The 27,411-nt window shown below is 30.8% G+C and overlaps 1 protein-coding gene across 5 annotated transcripts in view; it reads right to left on the bottom strand.

Annotated features, from left to right (window-relative positions):
* LOC144850797 (uncharacterized) overlaps window positions 1-27,411 on the bottom strand; it is a 105,650-nt gene that overhangs the window by 3,259 nt on the left and 74,980 nt on the right. For all 5 annotated transcript variants that reach the window (XM_078708237.1, XM_078708238.1, XM_078708239.1 and 2 more), the window contains 11 exons: window positions 26,171-26,368; window positions 24,950-25,986; window positions 22,928-23,083; window positions 20,706-20,888; window positions 20,313-20,432; window positions 19,908-20,069; window positions 19,258-19,373; window positions 16,042-16,116; window positions 15,724-15,916; window positions 13,201-13,315; window positions 5,311-5,448 (listed from right to left, as the gene is read on the bottom strand). In XM_078708237.1, coding sequence (XP_078564363.1) covers window positions 5,311-5,448; window positions 13,201-13,315; window positions 15,724-15,916; window positions 16,042-16,116; window positions 19,258-19,373; window positions 19,908-20,069; window positions 20,313-20,432; window positions 20,706-20,888; window positions 22,928-23,083; window positions 24,950-25,986; window positions 26,171-26,368 — 2,493 coding nt within the window. The remainder of the gene's footprint in view (window positions 1-5,310; window positions 5,449-13,200; window positions 13,316-15,723; window positions 15,917-16,041; window positions 16,117-19,257; window positions 19,374-19,907; window positions 20,070-20,312; window positions 20,433-20,705; window positions 20,889-22,927; window positions 23,084-24,949; window positions 25,987-26,170; window positions 26,369-27,411) is intronic.

Raw genomic sequence — 27,411 nt, 5'->3', positions numbered from 1 at the left:
TAAAATCAATATGTAATCAACATATTCTTACGTCTTTGAAAATTAACAATAGGGTGTTTGTCATTTTAATTATGGAATAGTATAAGCAGTTGATAGCTGATAAGTAATTTATCTTTGGTTATTACAAAACTTATTCTCTATACTTGTCATATGACCTAGATATTAATGAACATTTAATATGTATTAAGTAAAGAAGATGTGGGCAAACATAAAAAACAACTAGTATATACCACCAAATGTAACTGTATTAAAATTTTAAACATTTTGAAAATGGAGAACATTTTCAAAAATACAAATTTAATATAGTTTTTAGCAATTAATTTAATTGCATAAAACATTATTAGAAAATACATTGAAAAACTGTTATGATGGGGTAGTTATACTATTTATTGTCAAAGCTTTAGAGAATGATAAGCATAAACATTTATTTACCATAAGATTAAAACAATTATATTACATAAATGTAAATGATGTAATTATAAATATTTCATGCAAATGTTACTTACTATATAAAAACAAAAATTAGGTTCCAACCAAATAAACAAATTAATTTACGTTAAACTATTATGCCTTTTCTTTTCTTTTCAAAAATAAATGCACACCTACGTGTTTACTAACATATTTATTTTAATAAATTGAAGTTTAATTGAGTTGTCTCTTGGTACACTAAAAATAATGATATTGTCATTACTATTATGAACTTGCAAGGATCATATATTAGGCATCGACTATTGAAATTTAATGATTTTCTTTCAGCAAAGATGTGCCCGCAAGGCTTCTTAGGTTTAATTTCAAATTAGATATTGAGTTGATCTAAATGTGGTTCAGTTTTGGGCAAGACCTATATGCCTGCCAACCAACCACACTTTGAAAATGTTAAGTTGGCCAATCAGGAAGCAAGGACGAGTTGTGTAGGTTTTGATGATGAATTTCTTATTTTGATTATGCTATCATTCAACCAATTCTGTCAATATTTCAAATGAGGTTTCTAGAAATCCCCCTCTGGTTATTAAAGTGTTGCCATAGGGGATATGTAAATTGGATTTCTACTCGCATTGATTCTTGCTCTCTGTGCTCTGCACTCATATGAGTTTTAGTAATTGCTTCATATTGTTGGTCATTTTAATTTTGATATGTAAATGAGTAAAATAAAGTGATAAATGACATTTGAATATACACATTTCACAAACTTTTAACTTGACTTTAACTTAACTTGTAATGCCCTATCTTTTGCATTGTCAATTTGTTGATCTGCCTATTATTGGAAAGGTAATGATTTGAATTGGAGGCTAACCTAAACACACATAACAAGAAGTCTATAATTTTTTTGAGGTAACATTTGCTTATACATAAACAATTATCAGCTAAATCTGCGATGTGACCCATACCAATTTTCAGTATATTGGTTGATTTGACATGAAATAATCCTAGTGTACAGTGTCAAAGGTCAGAAATGGCATTCATGAAAATTATACTGCAAATTTTTTTCAAATCATTAAAGTTGAAAATAAATAATGATAACGATGATCGAGCCAGACTGCTATTATTTACACATTTTTACGCGATCGTTATTTTTACACTTGTTATTTTGAAATATCAGGCCAAAAAATGTGTAAATAATAGCAGTCCGGCTCGATCATTGTTATTTATTTTCAAGCAGCGAGTTCAAAAACTACTATCACTTGGGGTAAAACCAGTGTCGTGTGGATTTCAGATTTCCTCCAAAACAGAATGTCCGCTATAACTCAACTATATCTGATTGGAAGGAACAGTTTGTCGGAGTCCCTCAAAGGGCCAAAATTAGGACAAGTTATGTTTCTAGTCGATACTTTAGAAATACTCCTTAGTTCCCATTCCTAATACTGTACTTTTTTTGATTTCATATTTCATTTTTAGGCATATCAATATCTAACCAATTTCAGTGTAACTAAGTAGCATAGACTATCTAGGCCTACTAGTACTAGAGGCTAGTTAATTTTGCCTAGCGAAATTCTTTTTACTATAAAATATAAGTAATACCAATACTATATCTAACCAGCTTCAGCTTGTACAAAACAAATTTTTTTATTATTAGGACCCAATAGGCCTAATATGTTCAACTTACCAAAGCTAACGTTCTTGCGCTGACGGGCCGGGGTTACGGTAAATTTAATACAAATCAAGGTAAAATCAGAATTTATGGAGTCTGTATGTAGTTTAGTCGTTTTATTTACATCTTCAAATCTTTGCAATACCATCTAGTGTCATCTACAACACTTTATTTAGCACCTGTAATGTTTATGGAGGTTTATAAACACTGATTTCACGGTTGAAAACAATATTTTATTGGACCCTCAGAGAGAGAAATGTGTGTTCCGTAATCGACGCCATGTTGTTATTGTGTACAGGCTTTTCATCAAATCGTAAATATATGTCGCACTAAACTTAGGATAAAACTATTTAAATCAATATTTTGCTTTTTATTAATTAATTTATTTTTTATATTAATTATTTGAAGATTTTATGTAAGTATTTTATTCAACTGAGTAATAATTTGATGAATCAATAACATTTTGAAAAGAAATTTAAACTACGGATGTTTAAATGTAATTTTCTCCTTATATGATACATTTTTTGTCAAACTTTGTGTTATTACTTTTAAAATATTATTAAAATAATTACAATATTAAAGATGTTTGCAAATTTCCAAAAAGGACTTCCTAGTTCTACATAGATTGGCTTTTAATGGCCATAGTCTAATAATGCAAGATCTATTAAAATTGTAACAGTAATGTAACAGATGGGTGGGTCTCTCATAATATTATCAACTTTTCTTAAGATTCACTTCTCGTAAATCTGCTTTACAGGGTTTCTCTCTTTTTTTTATTAAATCTAGTACAACTTGTCTTTCCGTATTTAAACACATTTTGTTTCTAAACTTTATAAACTAAACTATAAAAATGGACATACTTTACTTACACAATGATCTATCATGAGTCATTCAATCACTGCTATCACAAAGTATAATGCCCAAACTCATCTGCTCAAATGTAAATAAAATACTTAATAATTGTTGTGATTTAATTTCAATAAATTATCTACAAACTCATGCTGCTACTGTGAAATTAAAAGTAATTGCCTGTGTATAGTTAAAAAATGCATGCACTATTACAAAGTACATACATACATTATGAATGCATTTATTATTGCCTATTGTTCAAGTGCGATATTAAAAATTTGTAGCCAAAAGTAAATGGTTATAAACAACAGGTCTATTTAAATATTGGGGTATGCCATTAGACATTTACATAGTCCTATAATAATGACATACCTTGTGATACAATTAATAACTACAATAATTGAAAAAACATCTATTTTTCTATATCTGATTGGTGCTCCTATTATACATTATAAAAAATGACAATGCCAATAATCACTCTCTAAAATGGTTTATTAAAATTCTTGACTAATCAATACGGCTTATTAATAAAGAGTCCACACAATATGTATGTTGACATAAGAAACCCAATATAGTGATGGCAGCACTTAACACTTGAGTCTCTTAAAAAATCCAATGGTAATTTAACTACTCAACAAACAAGATTAGAAAATCACAGCAAACAAGAATCAACTTGATTCAACTACTAGTTAAATAAAACTGCAAATACACCTATATCTTGCAATAAAATAAATACTAAACTATATAATTTGTTTTTTAAATAACAGACACTAGCAAAGTCAATACGATTTAATATTAAGTCCATTCAAGCATCATCAAATCAGTTAAAAGTCATTTAACATGAGCATGACAACATATATACCGCTATCTACAGAATAGTTTCTCTATAGCCCTGTTTCTGCTGCCAAGTAAATACCGTATTTAATACGGTATTTTTTTAATACCGTATATATACTACGGTATGTATGCGGAAACAGTGCTCATTTTGTATACTATATTTTCCCCACAAAATTTGTGGATAAAATACGGTATTTATAAATTTAAACCGTACTCGTTTCTGCTGCCAATAAAAAATACTGTATATTTTGATTTCTGTAAGCTTTTTACACAAGGATGGATAATCTATAGTCAAAGAAAGTAAGGAACAACATTTGCAAATAATCTGTTGGTGAAACAAATATTGCGGGAAATTAAAAAGCAAAAAAACAGGACAGCCAGATTTATAAAGATAACTTACCAAAAATTAAAACAAGTATGGGGTGTGCGGACTGTCATTGAAACAAGTCAATAACAAAAGAAACAGTGACTGTGAAAGCAGAGGCTACACCATCGCCAAGATAACAAATTCTAATTCCGGCAAGGAAGGAATAACTTGTCCCCATTTTAGGGGATCGAATGGCATGGTGGGTAAAAAAGATGAATTTTAGCACAACTAACCAAGTTAGTACTTCTAGCAGAAATGGGGTACTAAAAAATATGGTATCAAATATACCATGTTTTATTTTGTATTTTAAGGATATGCAGCAGACACAAAGTGATGTTAAATTCGTATTATGTAAACAAAAGTATCTTTTCGGAGATCCTACCTTGGGAATTAATATACAGTACTGTATTACAACATGATCAATTTGATTTCTGTTGTGGAAGCAAACACTTGGGAACTAGTGTATTTTCAAACAAATGTTACACCAAACCATGAAAGGCACAGTGTTCTAATGGTAGGTATTGTCTGCATATGAAGCATAAGATTCTGGGTTGAATCTTGGTTGTTTATATATGGTAAAGTTATAAAAGAGATTAAGAATAAACCATCACATAGATTTGAGATTCAAACCTGGAATATATGCAGACATTTTTATCATTAGACCACTAATAGCATGTTGGAATCTGATTAGCAACACTCAGCAAACTCGCAAGTCCTTAATTTCACACACACTACAGATATTAAATAGATATATGAATAGAATAAAAATGGAAATCGCATTCTTTCAAACAACATTACTCAAAAGAAATGAGAATGTTTGTAATGTTGACAAAAATGGCACAAATATTTAAAATGACATTGCTTTATAACAGTTCATTGGCTAGTCATCAATTTTCACTTGCGTCATCAAAAGTACATTTCATTTGCCACCAGCAGTTATCAGATTTGTTCATGCTTAAACAGTCAAGCTGCCCAGTCACCCAAGGTTAAGCTTAGACAAATCACTAAATATTAACTATAATTTAATACAGATGTAATTTTGATTTCATGTACAAACTCATGGTTTTAACCAACTTGAATAAAGTGCTAACGATAGAGAACAATTGGTAAGGGTGCAAAATTACCAGAATGTTCTGTTTCCTGATATAGAAAAAAATGTGTAACTTACATGACTTTCGGTTGCCATGCCTGGTTCGTTTGCGGGGAGCACGGTTGCTAGGTGCAGTCGCAGATTTAACTAATATGTCCATCATTTCATCCCCTTGTTCTTCTGTTGATTCCTCATTTCCTGGCATGCTATTTCGACCTGTGTAAATACAATCAACAGTTTTTTCCACTGTCTGTAACTGTTTATATAAAATAATTTGGTAGCAGGAGAGGGGAATAACCACCAGAAAGTGGAAATTGCCATTCAACTTTTCTAGACCATAATTATCCTTATAGTCCAGACAAAATAATATATGGTCTTCACCCATCAAAATAATTTATTTTACCACAGTCCATTTTAGTATAGTCCTCCATTAATCAAACATGTTTTCTTGGTCATTGAAAATCAAATTAATTTGCATATTATGCAAATTAAGAACATGTCTACATTTAAGATATATTCGTCCAATATTTAAAATTGGAAATTTGCTTTTCTTTGGGATTGTCACATTAAAAACACTTAAAATACAGAGATTATAAAAACAGTTACATACATAATACAGTAAAAATAAATATACAATGAGTTATGTAATAAAATTACTGCCGAGACTGTGATATGATGTCGCTGCGACGTACTATGAATGAATCAACTCAATAAGACTTTGTTTATGTAGAGCATCTTGGGTATATGTTTGTCTTGTGAACCTCTGAGGGTCCCTAATGATCAGCAATTGCTGGATGGATCACCCTCATTAAATATGGTTTAAAAAAAATAGATTACAAAACCTAATCCACTCACCTACCAAAAATGCATATAATCTATATTTATGGTTTGAAGGGTTGCATGGCGAAATCAAATGTTGATAAAAAGTTTGAAGTACACCACATTTATTAGTTCTGAAAAGAACTGATGAGTTTCTCGACGTTTCGATCGATATGCTTTAAGTCAATAAATAATTATCGAACTCAACTTAATTAGTAGGCCTAATAGTTTTCAATTGCTAGTACAATTTAGTATTGAAAGTATGAACCCATGTTCAAACCATTGAGAAAAAAGTTACGCGCGATTTACTAATTTGCCTATTATGCAGATTAGACCAATTTCCCATGCTTTTTAGTATGGCGATAAGTGGGTCATACTGAGATGTACTGCAGTGAAATAAATTTGTTTTCAATTAGTAGTGGGTCACCCACTCAAATATTAGATAGTTTGACTGGACTATTAGACTACGAATAATCTAAACATGTACGTTATCTGCGGAGAAAGTACTATATTACAAACATTTGTTACTGGAGACAGGCTGGTATTTTGATGTTATGCGTTAAGTGATGGACAAGTTTTGTTTTGGATTCTGATTTTTTTTACCTGTACGTAACTAAGGACAACATTTTTTAAAATAATCAAATATGGGGCTTTCATAAATATAAATAATTGATTACATTTACACTTTTACTTTTTCCAAAGTTTATTTATAATAATTTAATAATCACAGAAAAAAGTCCTGAAAATCTGATCTTGAGAACATTCATCAAAGCAGGACAGGAAGTATGGAAAAGCTGAATGAAACTGTGCTACAACAATTTTCAATTTTTGACAAAAAAACTCGAAAACTTATTAGGTACATTGCTTTATCATGAGAAGGAAGGGGGGTTGAAGTGAAAGTCCATGTTAATTGATCAATGACACAAAACAGCTTGCAGTGATCACACACTCAACAATTTCATTTTATAATAAAATGGCCTAAAATCATATCTTCTTCACTGGTCTAGATATAGTTGCTTGTCCATGAAAAATCTGCAATATAATATTCACATACATACTGTGTGAATCAATTTGTGTTTTAATGATGTAGTGAATTAGCAGGCAAATTTTCCTTTATCAATAGATTTCTACTGCATTATCACCTTTAGATACAGCCTTGAAGGGCATTTAGTAAATTAACAAGCTGTTAAGTGGTCAGCTCTCACTCATAGCCCCACACCTATGTCCTAAATGGATTGTTCATAATACGAGTTCTATTGATCAGGTTTTGCTCTCTTTACATTTAACAGTCATTCCGCACAACTTCAATTACTACCGCATAATTTGTTTGCTTCTCAGATTGATGCCGCTTCACTTTTTTTTGTTCTGAATTTAGTTCATGGTATTTAGTTTCTGTTTAGCTAAAAATAAACAACACATAGTATTGCCTGGATCATATTACAGGACAAACCAGAGCTTTGTCAATGGGAACAGAAAAGTTGTCATGGTGATAACTTTCATAAATGCATACTTTGATTAAGATGTGAACGGTTCAATTCATTACTTATAAAGCTAATTTCAAATCATAAGTGCAATAACTTTTAATAAGGCCTTCAAATTCACCAATATAATGATGTAAGAGATATTTCATTTCATATGGTAAGTTTCAGGAAATTATTTCACCTAAAATGATATTCCATTAAAATTTATCAAAAAATTTTATAGTACAGTATAGATTTATCATCATCAAACCTACAGTATCTAAAACTGTAATACATTCTAACAATCATAGCTAGTGACTTTCAAGGAGATGTAGATGATAAAACATTTATCATTATCTAAACAAAATTTTCAGTTTCATGTGGATTTAAAACATTAATTCGCTAGTTAAAGCCACTAGACCTACGTTTTTTCCGACCTAATTTAAGGTTTTTTTTAATGTAAAAATAAATACTATATGGACATATTGCGTTAAAAATAAGTTGATTCTTATAATTTCAACGGCCCACTACAAATACCAGAATGCATCGCAAGCGGATTGATATTTTCATATTGTGATGTGATACACCCATTCGATCGATCGCATCAAACGGTAAACAAATTAAATAACCGTAACTTTTCAGCGAAAATACCAGGTAACAGATTTTGCTGAAAAAGGAAAGATAATTCAGCAATGAAAGTATTTCAAACTAATAGTATAAAAAAAACCTGTACATTAAATAAAATTATGTTTTGAATTACAATCACTCTTGCCTCTCTTTTTGGACAAGTATTCTTGAGAAAATGCAATTTCAGTTTACTTTATGTTTAAAGACTGCTCAGTACTAGATTGCTGGCTTTTGATTATATCCTATCTTATAATACTTATAATACTATTTACATGAACTCTAAATGCAAAATAATGACATCAGTAGAAAATTACTTCCATTTATTGTCATTTGCATAAGAGTAGATATACATAGAAATTATGCTCTGAGATCAGATAAATACTCTCGTATGGTATACTGACAAGCATTCAGTGCCTGAATGGCAGCTGGATAAAAGCTGTTACAAAACCTATCTGTACGAGAGATGATGGACCGGTAACGTCTACCGCTTGCGGCTACGTAACACCTAAAATACATTATGCATGGGATGAGTAGAATCTTGCAATATACGGATTCAATAGAACTCTGCTCAATTCCAATGATATCATGATAAAAGGCTCCCCACAATTTTGTAAAATTTATTAGGGAAGCTGATGAGTTAAAAAACAGGATACTTTCTCTTTTATAGATGATCAAACTTGACTATATACTTAATAATTTGAATGATGGTAAGGCTATAGCAGTAATATTATATCCTGGATCTTAAGAAAGCTTTTGATACAGTTGATCATGAACTCTTAAATTAAAATGTTATGGAGTCAATAATAATGACATAGATTGGTTTATATCATATTTAAGAAACAGATCATAAGTTGTAAATTGATTTTATCTGCCGTCTTCGATCCAAAGTTGGCAATCATGACCCTCCAATCGTCCATGTCCTCTGTCATTCGTTTGACGTCAGCGTAGTTTCCCAGTATCAAATAATTAATACACCACAAAAAACACTCATTTTATAGTTTCGTTATATATTAGTGTTTGCGCTCAGCATAGGCCTAATTCACACGGCACAATTTTTCAAGTCTGAACAGTCAAAAGTAAAGTCTAAAGTTCCATATCCAGTATATTGCTTTAATTTTTTAGCTTACATATATTTCAAAGTGAAGGGATAGTGTATAACCAAATCAATGGCTGTAAATACAGTAGTTCCGAATTTTATTCTTGATACAATTTGTTTTTATTTTATAAGTGCGCTTTTATTATACTCGCCCATGCAAAGTACAACCACATATTAATGCAGAAAAAGACCATGCGGAGCACGGGTTACTGCTAGTTTTTGTTAAATGGAGGTCACTATAAAAAATTCGAAATTATTTTGACAATATTTTTTAATTTTGACAACTTTTTCAATTAAAGCGCGTGCAAATCATCATGTAAATGTCATATGTTGACCAAGCTAAGAAATACGCGAGCCACAAAAATGTCAGAAAGAAAGAATAATAATACAGAAAATGATGATTTCATACAATAACAACAGAGTTATCTGCTATATTGTGGATAACTACAATAATACATTTGTCAATAGATGATTTTATATCATTCTGTAGATTTGTAGGTAGGAATTTTGATCTATCTACATTTAGGGTTCTGTTTAAATGTACAGCAAGCAATGAACATAGCGATTATTTTTGGCATTTATAACCTTTTTTAATCAATTGCAAAGTAATCTAAACGTAGCCCAATGTGTGTCTAGAGTTCGTTCTTTCGTTTAATATTATAACTTTTAAAGTTTAAAAGATCCTGGATAATCACCATGGCACCAAAAAAGATTGAAGATTTTTAGTATTACAAAGAAGTAACTAAATGAAATAAAATATACTTGGGTTGCGTATCTTCATTTTAGTCATAGTTATATAAGATGCTGATGTTTTTCAATCAACAGTTATCGTTCAAATGCCTAAATCACTATCTCTAACATTTATTTAACAGCAGCACAGAGAACATTTTGATTGATGTCTGTCATTATGGTGTTGTGATGACATTGATCAAATAATATAACATATTACATTATAGACATATTTACAATTTATTGATCATCATGCTTCATAATAAAGGTATTGTAATTTGAAAAAAGTATTACCAGAAAGAAGGAGTTGCTGTCAACAGCCAAGGGCAAGGGTCAATGTTTTTAATATATATGCAAAAGACATTATTATTATCAAAGCTTCTGCAGCCACCGTTATATCCAAATTCAGACAGTCACTCCACATTGATTAGAATTAATACTGCCGTTTTTGGTTATCCGCACTTGGCGGATAACCCCTTGTTATTGTCTGGATCTTTTTTTAAACTTAGCAAAGTGTAAATTTATGTCATGCGCTAACTATCTATGGAAACAAAATTATCGCATTTAAAATTTTAAAATGCGAAAAATAAATTTCTACGCGTTTCATGTCATTTTGGGCATGTCAAAAATTCTACGAAAGTAGCGTTAAACATATTTTTTTCGCGTGATTTGTTTTTCCAGCCTTTTCTAGTAATTTTACCAACTTTTAAACAATTTCGACTTAAAATTATGACATACGATGACCTCTAATTGGACAATTTGCGCGCATTTTTAGATTCTAAACTATGTGGTGAACTTTTTTTTAATTACATATTCTGGAAGTTGATGAGATGTAGATATCGGATCATGAATCAATATGGCTAACCGGACATTGTGACGTCATCGTATGGCCACTCAAATATAAAATATAGGATTTTTATATCTTTCGTCATAGCTCATTACATTAAATAGAGCTTATCCGTATTCCAGATTCAGATTCAGATTCAGATTCGATTTATTTAGTCATTCATACATAGTATAATGATAATTGTTTTCTCGGCAGAAAAACACAAGCAAAACAATACATACATAATATTTAAATTTGTGATCAACTTGGAACTAACAACAACAACAACAACAACAAATGATCAGCAATATAAAATACAACAGACCTAATGACCTATCTTTGAAAGTCACTGTTGTATAGTCTAATAGCGCTAGGTAAGAATGAAAATTTATGTCTATTTGTTTTTACATTCCATTTTCCCCCATATTTTTTTTATATTGTCTAGGTCAATCAATTATCTTTCGCATGATTTACCATTTTTAAAATTTTTATGACGTCATCAGGTGCAAAAGCATGAATAACTATGGTCACTTATTTTCATCATTCTAATAAATTTAAATATGTTATAGCTCCTCAGAATAAAAAGTGATAATCATGATTAAAACGTTTTCAGGAAGCTGTTGAATTGTAGATACGAATTAATGTACAAATTATGCGCATCGGATGGTGTGACGTCATCATATGGCCAGTTCAATTATAATTAAAAGTTGTATTTGGCACGTGGCGTTTGCGCGGCGGATAACCTAACTCGTCCACAGTGCAAGTTCAAATCTAGTTTAATTTTATAATTACTTTTTTAAAAAAATAAATAAATAATAAATAAATATAAATTAAAAGTGAAAGTTTAAGTTTGGTGGACAGTTTGGGCTGTCTGAATGTAGAGAATGTACCCTACCTTCTCCATTAATAATATTGTTTAAGTCGAGAATACAATCTTGGTAGTTTTCACATAGGCAGCTAAAAAGGAAGTGTAGCTAGGTAATATTTGTGAAAAAAAAAAAAAAAAAAATCCAGATATTCTCAAAATTGTCTTGCTTCAACCAAAACTACAGTAAGGTGGCTCACCACCAAATCTTGCATCTGCTCTGTCCAATTAATTCCAGTAGGCTGGAATTTGATTATCTTTTTACTGTTTTATAAAATTGATTCTAAGTTGGAAATTTCACAAAAAGTTAACTTATGTCTTAATTTTTATCTCTGCCAAACCATGGTGGGGCTAAGGTCGTAGAGACTCTCATTGTCACCACTGATTAATCTTTTAATCTTCAAATATAATTAATTGTGGTTGGTCCCTAAAAGGCTTCATTTTCTCACAAATTTGAATCCCTCCATAAAAATCTTGGCAACATTACTGGTTTATATATAAACACATTTTAGAATCATGTTTTGTTTAAAACAATGGAAAGATCTATCTGTTTTACTTGCAATCAAATTTGCTTAAAAATCAATGTAATCTATATATATTTGTGATCGTTCTTCATCCTTACTATTTTAGAAAATGTTGAAGAGAGGGCACACATCCAAACAGATTTTTGAATTTGTGTAGGACATTGATAAGGGTCGAATATTAAGGTTCACAGAAAAGGCTTGATTGATAATACATACACAAATAAAACCATGTCAAATCACAATGAATGATGATGAATGATGATCAACCAGTGATTATTGCTAATATTCCATAAAGATATTATATTGCTTGCCTAAGTCTATAGTGATCAATTGTACTAACTCACGGTTATTCTTAAATCAATAAACAATAAATGTAAATCATCACTTGCTTATCTTTCTACTATGTACTCTCTCCAAAATATAAAAATATGCATTAAATTGAAAAAGTAGTTTTATTACTTACAATATCTATTTTGCCCGTTCTTTCTATTAATTTTAAAGAAAGACTTGTATAATAATTGTATTACAAATCATTAAAAGCAAAAATGCTTTTTTATTTTATTTATTTCTGTCTTTATTGTGAAGACACCTTTAGTATCGTAGTACTGATATCACTGGTGGATCATATAAATAAAATCAAATGTACAAAAGTAAAAAAAATATAAACTAGAAAGCCACTCCGAGAGTGTATACCTCCACCTACTTTGTGATTTGTAATTTTAAAACATAATTTGATTTAATGTACAGGTTTTTTGATACGAGTAGTTTAAAAAACCTATTTTAGGCCTTATACTATAATGCTGAAAATGAAAGAGTTCCACGAAAAATAACCTGACATTTGGTGAAAAATTTATTTATTTATGAAAACCAGATTAAGAATTACTTAAAAAGTGATTAATATGAAGATAATTACATACCTGTTCATAAAGAGCCCGTTCAATAATTTTACTAATTAGAGGCAATACAGAAATAGGCCTATAATTATGTGTGTGTGTGAGGTCTAACAATGTAGTTTCACTTACTTTGGGGTTTCTTTGCTCTTGCTTTACGTGTTGCATCATCACCAGGAGTTGTTCCAGAACCTTTCAAAAGCTTTTGAAGCTTTGCATCCTCTTCTTTGTCTTTCCCAGTAAATTTCTAATTGAAATATAATGTATAAACTGTAATGTGTAATTGTTGTGTATTGTTCGATTATTGTATGAATCTATATATAAATTTACATAAGGGCAAAATTCGGTAAATCATGCATTACTTCTAGAATTTTTACTCGATGGTACTGATTTTAACCACCTGATGTAACCCTGTTTACTAATTAAATTGAGTTAGATAATTAGTTATTGGCAATTGAAATGAATTTAGGTTCAACGATTTGCTCCAATCGTGGTATACACTGTCTAATGGATGTCCATCTTGAATAATACGAGGATGCTTTGCATTTACCTATCTCCTTCTATAATCGATTTAGCTGAAAACTGGTCAAACAGCTCGAGTACAGCATCATAATAATAAGACAATAATTTCTTAAAAGACACTATTTTAATAAGGAGGTATGTTTTATTTATGGCAAATTTCGTCCTTTTGTCCTAATTTTGTAGGGCTCAGATCTAGGTCTATATACAATGGAAACAATGATGAAAACATGTGGGTAAGAGCACATGAATATGCTCATTTTTGTCTCTGCAGTTGGTAATGTGACCTTGCTAAACGGTCTAACACCATGGGTCTGAACTTATTTGGTATAACACAAGTAGGTAAATGTTCTAGAAAACGTTTTAATCATGAGTATTACTTTTCATTTTGAGGAGCTATAACATATTGACATTTATTGGAATGATGAAAATAAGTGACCCAAGTTTTTCACGCTTTTGCACATGATGACGTCATCAATATTTTAAAAATGGTAAATCATGTGAAAGATAATTGATTGACCTAGACAATATCAAAATATTGGGGGAAATGGAAAACAGGTAAGTGGAGATGCGCTCTATTAAATGTGATGAGCTATCACGAAAGAGACAAAAATCCTATATTTTATATTTGAGTGGCCATACAATGACGTCGCCATGTCTACAGGCGCTAGCTGTTCGCCGAGTCCGACTGCAGTGCGGATAACCAAAAATAACGAAAAATAAAGATGTTGACAGTATGCTTTTTAGTTCTTACATACATGCATCATCTAACCTAATTGTAAATATTAAATGGTATGCTCGTGCCCACAAATGGTTCTCACATACAGTCATTTCAGCGTAAAAAAACCTGGCGATTTCAAATGTACGTACCGCAGGACTATAATACATGTCATTTGCAGGAACGAATAAATAGACACGGTTTATGTAGTCAACTAAAATTAGCGCCCTTGAGTCAAATTTAAACCAATGCAATTTGTGTTTTTTATGTAACATTAGGGTTGAGGTATGGTGAAGAGGATGGGTGCTAAGAGGAATCATTTTTAAATATATTCTTTATCAGTAAAGACATTTGTTTTTATGTTTTATAAATAATATACCACTAAACACAGTAAAACATTTGCGATTTAATACTTTGTTGAAACTATCACTGTCAAAATCGATTGAAATAGTAAAGTAATGATACACCACTACGACATTTATATTTTTTGTAATTATTAATTAATACAATTAACATTGACAAGAAACTGTCAGTAATAAAGTTTATTTGTATAATTGTTTGCTTAAACAGTACCCACACTCACAGTAAGAAATTGTTTATGTATTTATGTATTTATTGTCAAAGGTTTTATTAAAGTTATTACAGTAAATTTCAATATGTTATAGCTCCTCAGAATAAAAAGTGATACTCATGATTAAAACGTTTTCTGGAAGCTGTTGAATTGCAGATACAAATTCATGCACAAATTTTTGTGCATCGGATGTTGTGACGTCATCATATGGCCAGTTGAATTATAAAAGTTGTAGTTTCATATTTTGCATCATAGTTCATGGCATTTAAAAGAGCGCGCATCCATATTCTACGTATCCAAATTTCTTCAACACGTTAATATGTTGTTGCTCAGATAATTTCCTTCCAAAATTGCTATCTACGTGTTTCATTTTGATGACATCATCATGTTAAAATTTGGAATAAAAGGAAGGTCCTGTTATTTTCACCCATTCTGCACTGTATTGTGTATTGTATGTACAGTAGTGTACTGTATATATATATATATATTTAGGCACAAAATAGAGAGGGCACACTAAAATTTTATTTTCTTCAGGTCACAATGGCATAATCGTTTTTCTGTGCACAATATTCTAACGTATAACGTGCCTAGGCGTTTCGCGGCGGATAACATAACTCGATAGTGACGAGTTCAAATCTAGTTATATTTACAATAATGTTGATCATGATTTTAGACACTTACTGAAGAATGACCCATGAACCAACTTTATAAACCATCAAGTAAAAATTCCAGAAGTAACGCGCAATTTATCGAATTTCGCCATTACGTAAATAGATTCCAGTACAATGCTTACAATCTCAAGAAACTTCTATATTAAATTACATTATTTGTACAACATGCAGCATACCTCAACTATCATTTTTCCTCTAGTTTTATTCCTCTTTCTGTGATTCTCTTTTTTCTTTTCTTGTTCTTGGACACGTTCCCTAGCGGTCCGATACTCTAAAGCAAATTCACTTAGCACCTTACAAAACTCATTGACCTTAATGTCACTTGCAGAATTTGGGTTAAACCCACAATAAAGTAATAATTTATTAAACCTGTGGAAAAGAAAACAAATAATTGAATTCCTTTATATAAATGTCATAGATGTTTTAAAGTCTCCTACAATTTGGTAACCAGTGTGAAATTATTGGATAAGCTTGTAGGTTTTTCTATTCCTCACCTATTAAGAACTCTTCTATGTACAATCTTTAGAACAATAATTCTCTGTGCAGAGTCTGCTAAAAACTCTTGTAATCTGAAAATATAAATAGTATATATAACAATTTCAATTAGAATTGTTTGATTGGTCATACCAAAATATTCAATATTTAAGAAAGTTTCTTTTAAGGTACTTAATTTTTTAGTACAATCACAAATAACATAATGATGCTAGAGGGCAGTATTTAAATTAAATTTCAGAGCTATGTATAGTTGCAACATATACTGTACCACTTTTACACTGCCAAGCTATAAACAAACAAGATAAATTTGTATGTGAATTAAATACTCAAAGTAATGCTTACCAAGATTATTTATATCATATATTGCATTATATTGCATATTGCATCTTATTATAGACTCTTTTGATATTTTCTTTAAAGCTCATGTACAGGCATGAATTTAAATTTAATATCTGGTTAATTGTACATAAATCAAATATTTGTGATGAAAAAAATCATGAATTTCCCTTAAAATGGTCAAATACAAAATTTGGCAAAATTCTGCTATAGAAACCAGGAAGATTTTGTTTCAGTAGTTAGGTAGTTTAACCTAATGTAATAACATGTCTGGTGACTCCCTAGAAGGTGAAAAAAGATGGTGGATATACGGTAGATAATTTTTGCTATAGCATGAAAATAAAACTCTGAATAAAAATACCAGAAATGTAAAATTCAAGTTATATTACCTATATTTAGTCATCTGATAACATTTTTTACCACACCGTTTATTTTTCATAGTTTCCAAAAATGCCTCTCTATTTAAAACATTTTGTGTACAAAAGAATAGAAATTTTACTGTGTAATTTGAACTATCACCCCACTGATAATAAAGTGCTTATTTTCAACAAGCTTGTGTAACACAAATAAAAATCCAAAAATGATGAAACATAGGGGAAACTATAGATCGATAATTATTGGAATGTATGATCAATAGAAATGTTTTGCCCACACCTGGCCTTTAATGGTTTTATTTAAATCCAAAATCAAAATATGTTTGTAGTAGATTTAAGTGTGCTTTGTTTTGTCGATGTTGTCTCGTATTTTTAATATATAACTTTATTCACAATCTCAGATTAAAAGTATACATAAATAATAACTATATTTTGAATATTTTTAAATACAAAGTAAATACAAAATTAATTGAAGTTGTGAATGGAGTTAGGCTGTAAGCAAAAGCTTTAGACGCAAATCCCCTTTAAATGAATAAATTTGTAATAAATAAGTAAATAAATAAATATAATCAGTAAAATGTACCATAATAATTGTAATGATAATAATAACAATACTAACAATAGAAATAATGCAGTGATGATAACAAATCAAATGCTGAAAAAAAAACCAGTGCGTTTAAGTTTACGCCTTAACAAAAGGGTATTTTAATTGTTTTATTTCAATGAAACTTCACACCTTCGTTAATTAACTATTGTTCTATTATTATGCAAAATTGTTATTAAAAACAAGCCACTGAAACACTTTCAATTTAAGCATAAAACATGATAGGTTTTATGAAAATCATACATAATTTACACCATCTTTTTAACCAACATACACACAAAATGTTAAAATGTATTTATTTGTCACAAAATAGAAAAACACCAAGGTAATGTAAATAAATACTGCTTCGGCTATCATTTTCTGTAAAAATAAGTATTATTCTGGACAATTATGTAGTCCTTTTTTTTTTTAAAGAAATTGTTATTGTTCAGAAATAATGATTTATTATCAATTATTTTTTACATTTTGTGAAACATAAATATAGTCTGGCCTACTATACAGAACAAAAATATAATCATAAACTAAACTATAGTACTGTACATATTCCATGGTAGGGGCTTTATTTCCTATTTTTGTAGTGACCCAGCTCACATACTAGGTATAACGATGCAAAATTAAAGTTAATATTTTTCAAACAATTTATACATTGCCTGTTAGTATTTTGAATCAATATTATAATAACAAAATTATGAAAATCCAACTTTTCGAATTATAGGGTCTAAAACATCGCCGAAAAAAAAAACAAATTGCGCCCTCAGTCGGCAATTGTACTATGGTCCATTTTTCGCTAAAATAATTACATAAAATTACGGTCTTTAGTAATATATTTTGTATATCAACATTGTAAAATTCAATAAAATATGATATTACATGTTTATTAAATAAAAAAGTGTTTATTTAAGCTCATTCAACGAATTTCAATACATTATTTTCTCATGTAATTGGACAGTCCTTAGAGACAACGTGACACTTCACGACATACGCAAGAATAATTTTAGAGGAAGGAATCGTTTGATCAGCTAGCCTACAGACTACTTTGTGTCATCGAGCATGGACCTATAAATTAGTCGAGTTTACTATTTCCCAGTAAAAATACTGTAGTACTATCTTCACATGTCCTCTGGGAATATAACTGCCTAAAGGCGCGGCGCCAAAGTTTACGGATAAACTCTGCAATTTTGCTGGCAGAGAAATGGGGTATTAGTTTTAAACAAAAATATTCATATCCAACCTATTTCAATATCCCATGGTATTGTATAATCCTAATATAATAATAGTCATAATAAAAGTCATTTTTCTTATACTTTAATTCGGTTTCACTGAAATTAAATCAATACCATGCGCACATGTGACAACAATCATTAGAGGTTATATGTGCTGTGAGAAACGGATCTTAAACATTTTGGGCTGGTTAGTGGTGTAAGCTGAGTGATCACTGGCTAAACACAGGGTCCTGAGCTCAAAAGAGCTCCTGAGGAGGGACACCAAAATTTAAAAAAATTTCTGAATACAGTAAAGTAAAAAATAAAACAATAGTACACGTTAAATATCACAATTTCAGCAATGTTATGGAAACGGGACATATTAATATATGCCCGGTATTCAAAGCCCCCAGCATTGGAGGATCACTTAGCTGTATTGTGCCTCTGGAACTTTGTGCACAATACATATTTTTTAATCCTTTGCTGGAGGTACATCAACAATTTACTCATTATCATTGTCCTTTGCGATTAAAGTTTGAGATTTATAGGAACATTCTATAATATACATGATGAAAATTAAACAACATGCCTACTACCACATGCCTTTGTGATTCATGGAAAGGAATGTTATAACTTTTTATGTGGCTCTGTGATATTGTGCTAGTTTAATTTTTAACACTGCTAATCTAAGTTACTTACTTGTTTTTTAGTTGGGAATGGCTGTCATGTTTGGAGATGACTCTCAAATGTTCCCAGGACTGCTTACATTGAATCTCCATTCTCTCTAGTGTAACAGCAAGCACCTCAAAATCAACCTAAAATGAATAGATTACTTTACTAAAGAAAATTTGTTGAAATTCTCTGATATTCGTGGAATTCAACATTTTGTTTTATGATTTCATGGCTTTCAATCATAAAGCATCAACTAACTGAGAATAATTGAGACAAGGTGATGAAAAAAAGATACCAAAATTTAAAAATTTTTTATTTCAATAAATTTGTCCACTATTCACAAATATAAGGAAATCATCTATTTGTTATTATTATTAAATTATGTTTACTTTAAGCATTAATAAAATAGAATATATTTTGCATCAGAATTCTATGAAGTTTTTTCATTCATCTATGTACAGGACCATGTAGGACACAGTTTTAGATGAAGATGACATTCTCGAGAGAAAGTGATATGTGTGGTTAGTTCTAAAACCATAAGCCAAACCATTAAGACATATTTATTCTTTTGGTTCATACTATTAATGAAGTAATAAAATACCAATTTATTCTTTTGGTTTTTCTTTAACAATATCACATGGAATTATGTTTATCAAAATTATAACTAAACTGCTTACTTTTGAGCAACGACTTATAGATGCTAATTCACTGTACAGATCTGAACTATCTGGAAACTTCTCTATTACCATGCTACAAAGATGATGGAGGAGGGATTGTTTATGCACTGTATCTTTAACTTCTGGTACTCTGGCAAGATATTCTAGATTAAAACCTTTGGCCTAAGAAAAATAAAAGTACAATCTCAATGTTTACTGGTAATAAGTGTCAATTAATTTTGTATAAATAAACGATGAAGCAAAGTAAATTATATTTGCCAAAATGAATTATATTAATTCCTTCTCTCCTAGTATTTCTGTCCTCCACATAGGTCCATATAGTTTGTGCCTTTATTAAAAAAAGATATTGTGGATACTGTGGTCTAATGGTTAGGACTGAGTGTAACTGAGTGATTTATATTTTACCTGTACTCCATTAAGGAAGTTACCAATGGCAAGTAATGTTGCAAGAATGTATTTCAATGTCTTTGACGATTTCAAATCTTCAATGCCTTGTTTCAAATCAGCAAGTGGTTCAGCTACCTCCTGATGTATAAATTAAAATAAAATAGCAGTACAGAATTTGTTTAAAGTGTTTGATCAAATATAAATTAATTTGAAGGATCTAAAGTTATTTATTGAACCGTTATTGGTAGTCATGTTCAAGTGAAAGACAGTCAAATCACCAACCAGTCAAATTAACAATTGATTCATGATTGGTGACAAATTAAAGTCTGAATACTTTTTATGATGTCTTCATCTGCGATACAAAGCCAAAACTCTGTAGGTAAATTGTAGTATAATAATTTGTTGATTTACCTGTTCCAAGGTTTCATAATCCATCTTAAACAACCATAGATTCAGCCTAGCTTTTAATCCACTGATGGAAGACATCGTCATCAGAAACTGCTCAGCTGATCCAAGTGGTACATCAGGATGATTAGCCATAGAATCTTGGATTAGCTTAATCTCTTCATCAGAAGGCACTAATGTCAGTAATTTCTTGAAAAAATGGTAAATATTCAGTTTATCATATAGGGTTGAGGGATGGGGAAGAGGATAGGTACAAAGAGGAACAATTTTAAAATAATTATATTCTTTATTTATTCAGTAACGAAATATTAATTGTTTTCATGTTTTACAAATAATATACCACTAAACATAGTAAAACATTGCAATTTAATTGAAACCTTCCCTGTCATATTGATTGAAATAGTAAGTACACGTAACAATACACCACTACAAAGTTTATATAAGTAAATTAATACAAACATTGAGAATAAATTTTATTTGTATATGTGTTTATATAATTTGAAACAGTTTGTGAAAAACACCTCTTAGAGCAAGTTCATACGGTACGTTACTTACACGGGTAAGTTGGTTCCTACCCACCAAAGTTTCCGATAACTGTGCTCATGAAAGCAACTAACTCGGGTTAATACTATTATTAGAAAGTTATTATGTGGTATACCGCTGTTTTGGTAAAAGCAATGTAGTAGAACAGTTTGTGAAAAACACCAGGGCCAGATCGTTTAACCTAAATTGTAATCGTCAATAAATAATTATCTAACTCAACTTAATTAGTATGCCTAATGGTTTTCAATTGCTGGTACAATTTGGTGCGGAAAGTATAAACCCACTTTCTGAAATTTCCTTAATACGAATACCTAATATGTCCTATAAAAACCTACGAGCGCTTAGTAAATGTGCGCGCTTGTAATTGCCCAGATGGCTCTCGAATACAGGAACTTTGGCGTTAATAACCGGAAATGGTAAAAATGAACACAGAGCGAATGAATAGTCAAACACGATGTAATCTGTAGCCAAATATAATTGCCATCATGAGAATTTTAAAATGAAAAATAAATTTTATATTGAACTGTCTGTATTGCATGGTATCAGCCTGCCACATTCCTGTCTCATAATTTTATGATGGAGTGGTATCATTCATATTTATAAAATTAGTATCAAACATGGATTGTTTTCTTACAACAACGTCTTGCAATATTATATACAATATACATCTACTGGTATTAGCATTTTCAGTGTTACATATAATTATATATTTTAACTGTCTGATCAATTGAAATATTAGAAGTACTGGCTTTACAATGCTACTCATGACATTGAAGGGGAGGGTGGTGGTGTGGCTGGTGGTTGAACTGCAATAATAAAGTTGATTGTACAGATATTCCACCTCTGCAGTCACAGATTGACAAAAATGGATCGAATTTCTGTTATGAGTGTGCTTGCCTTTGTGTTATTAAGACGCCTGAAGGAATAGACACTTGTGGAAGAGAGATTGGAATATTATTATCGCCAAAATCAAAATATTATTTTTTTTAAAGAAAATCGGCTTGTCTTCAACATTATGATGCTGTACTTGAGCTGTTTAACCAATTTTCAGCTATTAAAAACAATTATCGTAGAGGGAGATAAGTAAATGCGAAGCATCCTCGTATCATTGTGTGCGGGTATTTTTCAGCATCGACATCCATTAGACAGTGTATACCCCAATCTATTTGGGGCAATTCGTTTTAATTGTCGCTAACTAATTATCTAACTCAACTTAATTAGTAAACAGGGTTACATTAGGTGGTTGAAATCAGTGCCGAATGTATGAACCAACTTTATATATACCATCGAGTAAAAATTCTAGAAGTAACGCGCAATTTACTACATTTTGCCCTTACGTAAATTTATATATAGATAATGACCAGAAATTACTTTATTAACCAGTATGCAGTTGCCATGTTTACCTCTTAGAAAACAGTAAACTCTACCAGATTTTTCTTGAGGTCCATATCCTGTTTTTAACCATTAAAAAATATTTGAACTTATATTTGAACAAATATTAGGCCAACCTGAGGGTGTCAAAGTTTATTACTTTACTTTTACTTTATTTGCATCTATTTTAGGTTATGCAACGGATATTGCCTTTTATATTGGTTCAATATAACATTTGAGATCCTCCTTGGGAATTTTTCTTCCAGGACTATATTCAACAAAGTATAGTATGCTAATAAAGTATTATATCTTACCTCTACTCCTTCTTTATTAATTGAGATGCTATCCATGTTTAGAATAGCCTGTTTGATTGTACGAGGTTGAGGTAAAACTGTCAATCCAATGTTGATACCATTTGAACGCTTGTGATCAAGTACTGTTAAAACATTTTTCTTCACAGAATCTGATTTCTAAAAAAGTACATTAAAAAGAGTAGTTTATGATTTGTAATTTTACAATGAAAAAACAAATTAAAAATATTTTCAAACTAGGTCAGTCGATTTAGGTATATTATATGAGCTATAAAGGATGAACAAATTTGAAATATAAATATTGAGTAAATCAAAGTGAATAGCAGCTACACATGGGTAAATACTGTAATGTTAATACTCTTCTGTAAAGTATAAACAATATAAGGGATTGAATATAACAACCATTTAATTTAGGAACACTTAGTATTAGTTATATTATTTATTACCACAAAAATGATCAGCAAATGATTTAATAAATATAAAATAAACTATACTGAGATCATTCAGCAGATAATGCTGAAAGCTATGCAATGTTTGTGTTATGGTCTACAGGCATCCACTAATTCATTTTAAGTGAACAAAAATTGTATGTGCTCAGTTTTAAATCTAGCATAGAGAAAGCGCACAATAGTATTTCAAAACAATCAGAGAGGTAGTATTGTTATAACTGTATTAAAAAGGGCATTCAAGCATAGCAAGATGTTTAGATCACAACAATTGCATCATAGCAACAGGAACATAACTAGGATTTTTATGGAAGGATTCAAATTTGTTTAAAGTGGAGCCTTTTATAGACCAACCAATCACTATTAATTGTATTAAAATATAAAGAGGTTGTGTGTGAGACGGTCTCCACCACAGCAGCCCCAACCATGATGGGGCTGGTGTAAAAAAAAGAGAATATGTACATTTAGTTAGTGGGAAATTGACCGCAATTCAGATGGTTCAAAATAGCTTATGTAAATAAAATCATGGGGCTTATGTAAATAAAAATTATGGGGCTTATGAATTGGCAGTCATGCCTAAATGGTTGGTGAAATTGTCAAAGATTGTATACAATCTTTGTAATCATGTAAGAGGACAAGTTGCAGTTCCAACAAATTTTACAAATATTACTGTACAATAACATAAACCATTCTTTTAAACTGATAATGTTTTTCTAAGGAAACTTTATGTTATGGTTAAATACTGTTGATTTGTACTGCATAATTTAAATGATCGTTACAAATTGGCTTCTTAAACATTGGACAGTCAGTAAAAAAGCTAAATGTGTACTAACCTGGTCCTGTATACATGCAAATCAAGCATCAGCCAGTGAGGTATTTGAGCAAAAATTTAAAACAAATCAGAAAAAAATATATAAAAGCAAGTTAGAAAAAGGATTGAAGCTTACTTCATACACTAAAACTAGTGCCAAACTTGAAAACAAAATATGAAATAAAATTATCATTTAGGAATTGAAGAATTGTTTAGGGACTCTTCCTTTTTTTTTTAAATGAAAGTTTTAGTATATAAATTGGCACTTAATGAAGGGACAGGTAAACGAACATTATTATTACTATTATTTTGTTTTCAATTTGAGCATACTACTCTATACAAGGCATATGTGGTTCAGGTCTATAATATAAACATTTCTAAAAATATACATGAATATAGTACAGTATTTAAAAATATTAATATAAGCTACATAGGACTACAGAAAAAACCAGATATAACTGTCTGACTTTTTTCCAGATGGATGGTATTCAACTGGCTTGTAAACTTTTGAAGCAACAATAACATAATCATTGCTCGATAGATCATATATTAAAAGCTGGTCTTGTCTGTATGTAGTGGTGGTTGTTCTTGTAGGCTCATGACCAACTCAAAATGTGAAAATGGTAAAAATGTAATCTAGATGAATATTGCATCCATGCATCAATTGATTATATTCAGAGTGATCTTTTTATGTCTTTGTAGATTAATTATTCGGTTACATAATAATAATAATAATTACATAATAATAATTACATAATAATAATTTACCTTGATCGATAATTCTTTAGTGCGATTCTCAAACAAATGTTCAAGTTTGTCACAATCTAATTTTACTGATGATAGCGTTTCCCAGATTGTACCTGTCTGAGAACCCTCTTTTATGGAAGAGAACACCGGATGCTCCAAGTTAGCTTCCTTCCAATGTAGTCTTACCGTTTTCTTTTTCTTATTTATTTCATCAGGTGTCCTTTTCAATGTACTATTGTGTGAGTTGACAATAGGTGGCGGTGGTGGCATAAACATTGGTGCCCCACTAACTGGAGGTGGTGGTGGTACACCATTCAGAAAGTACATTGGTGTTAAATAATCTAAAATATCATCATCATCTTCTGTATTTAGGTCAGTGAAGTCCCAATTCATAATACGTAGCTCACGTTTGTTCATATGCAAGATCTTTTCCCATTCTTTTTTGCGTTCTTCGTGTGGATTTGGGATTGATTCTTCCTCTGATATTGATCCTGGTGGGTTTGTACGACTTAAATCTTGAATTGCTTGGCTAATAGCACCACTAACATCACCACGACGGCTAGATTCTTCTGCTACTGTTCCTTCAAGTGAAGACTGTAATTGCAGCTTGTCATGAACAGATTGGACTTTTCCAAAATTATTTAAAATGTCTTTCTGTGGTAATAAGAGGGTAGATGGAGAATTCAAACTTTCCATTCTTGTAATAATAGAAGGTGAATTGTGAAGGCAAGTTGATATTTTTCGTGAATGGGATGATGGTGATGCTGTTGGTAAGTCATCTGGTTTATATGTCATATCTAGAATATAACGTTTTGTATCTGACAGGCCAGCGCTACTAGGAGTATGTGGTTTCATATCCGACAGGCCAGCGCTACTAGGAATATGTGGTCCATTAATTGCTTTTAGTGGATCTGATGTGGGATTTGTCTGGATCTGCTCTTGCATAGCATCTTGTGTTTGACTTGTTTTTAATGATTGCACTAGAGGATGAAAAGCAGTCTCTGTAGGACTGCTGGCTACTTTTTGGACCATAGGTAAATGAACTTTTTCATTTGATCCTGAAAATAAGAATAAAAGTTAAATGATTTCAATTTTTAAAATGATCAAATATAAAGTAGGATTAAAATTATCTTTTATATGCATGCACATTCATTCATGCAAATCTGTAAAACATTAATAAAATTTAATTGATGTTTGAATTGTCTTAAAATTGAGAGACAAATAATGTATATGAAAACATACCTGTACTTTCTATTGAAATACTAGAAGCACAGGATGACCGATCTCCAGCCTCTTTGTTGAGACTTGACAGAGAAGAACAGTTTGAAAGGGAACATTCTTCTTTTTCATTGTAATTTTCAGTACGCCTCTCTTTTTCGGATGCTTCATCAATTTCTTGCTTGCTACGTCTTCTACGAGAAGCAATTCCATTTGGTAGTGCTATATATAGAAATTAATAATTATAGGATCGCTATACATTCTGCACAAATTAAAAATAAATAATAAAAAACAATGTTGTTATTATTTCTTAAATCTAGCTGTAATAAAACTAGTATGATTATTACATTCTAAACAAAAAATTATTTATCTCATTTAATGTGATTCTGATAGAAATGGAATGCATTTATTATCAGTGCAGTGCAGGGCTCGATTTACTAGTGCATGCACAGTAGATTTCATTGGCCCATAAACTATTACTAGCTAGCTTGGCCACTTGAGTCAAGTACAACAGCAACACTATTGCCAAAGTATCAAGCCACTACTCAGCCATAGTTGAACTCTCTGTATCTTTCGGAAAGATTAGAGGGTTCCACTGTGTTCTGGTCCATTACCTCAGTCATTCATCACCGCAGTTGAATCAAATTTTTACAGAAACGACATTAGTGGCCTAATGTCCTAATGGGACGAAAAGGAACTAAAATATCATTCATCATCATTGCATATCGCACCGAAATACCAGGGTATCCTAATAAGAATAAAATCATTTGTATACAATAGAGGGTACACTAATTTGCTTACCAATATTGCCATCTCTTAAAAAAAGCATGGTCATTGTTCATATAAAAACTAAATTAACTTTTTAAAATGTTATTAAACTTGGCCAAAGCTGACATGCAAGATAGGCCTAGCCTATGTCAATAAATTATCTTTGTTTTTAATGGAAAATACCAAACTATTCTATTGCAGTTTGGTATTTATGTTCCTCACCTCACCTTCCTGTGATGACAGATTAATAGGTTCTTTAATAATGAAGCTCCGCCTAATTAACAGAATTTAGTGATTTTTTTGCCAATGTAATGCCAAGGCATGTTTATAGGTAAGTTCGTCCCAATATCAAATCCCCAAAACCTACTGTACTAGCCACCCGGGCTTAAATGGAGAATAATTTGGGGTACTAAATCGAGCCCTTGCCAGATATTTAATAGTTTACATGCACTAAATCATAAATTTCATGCAGAAAATCAAGAAAACAGAAAAAAAGA

This window comes from Antedon bifida, chromosome 8 (genome assembly GCF_963402885.1).
Source record: "Antedon bifida chromosome 8, ecAntBifi1.1, whole genome shotgun sequence".
Classification (NCBI taxonomy): Eukaryota; Metazoa; Echinodermata; class Crinoidea; order Comatulida; family Antedonidae; genus Antedon; species Antedon bifida.
Note: the sequence above shows the minus strand (reverse complement) of the source record. Positions and strands in the feature narration are given on the sequence as shown.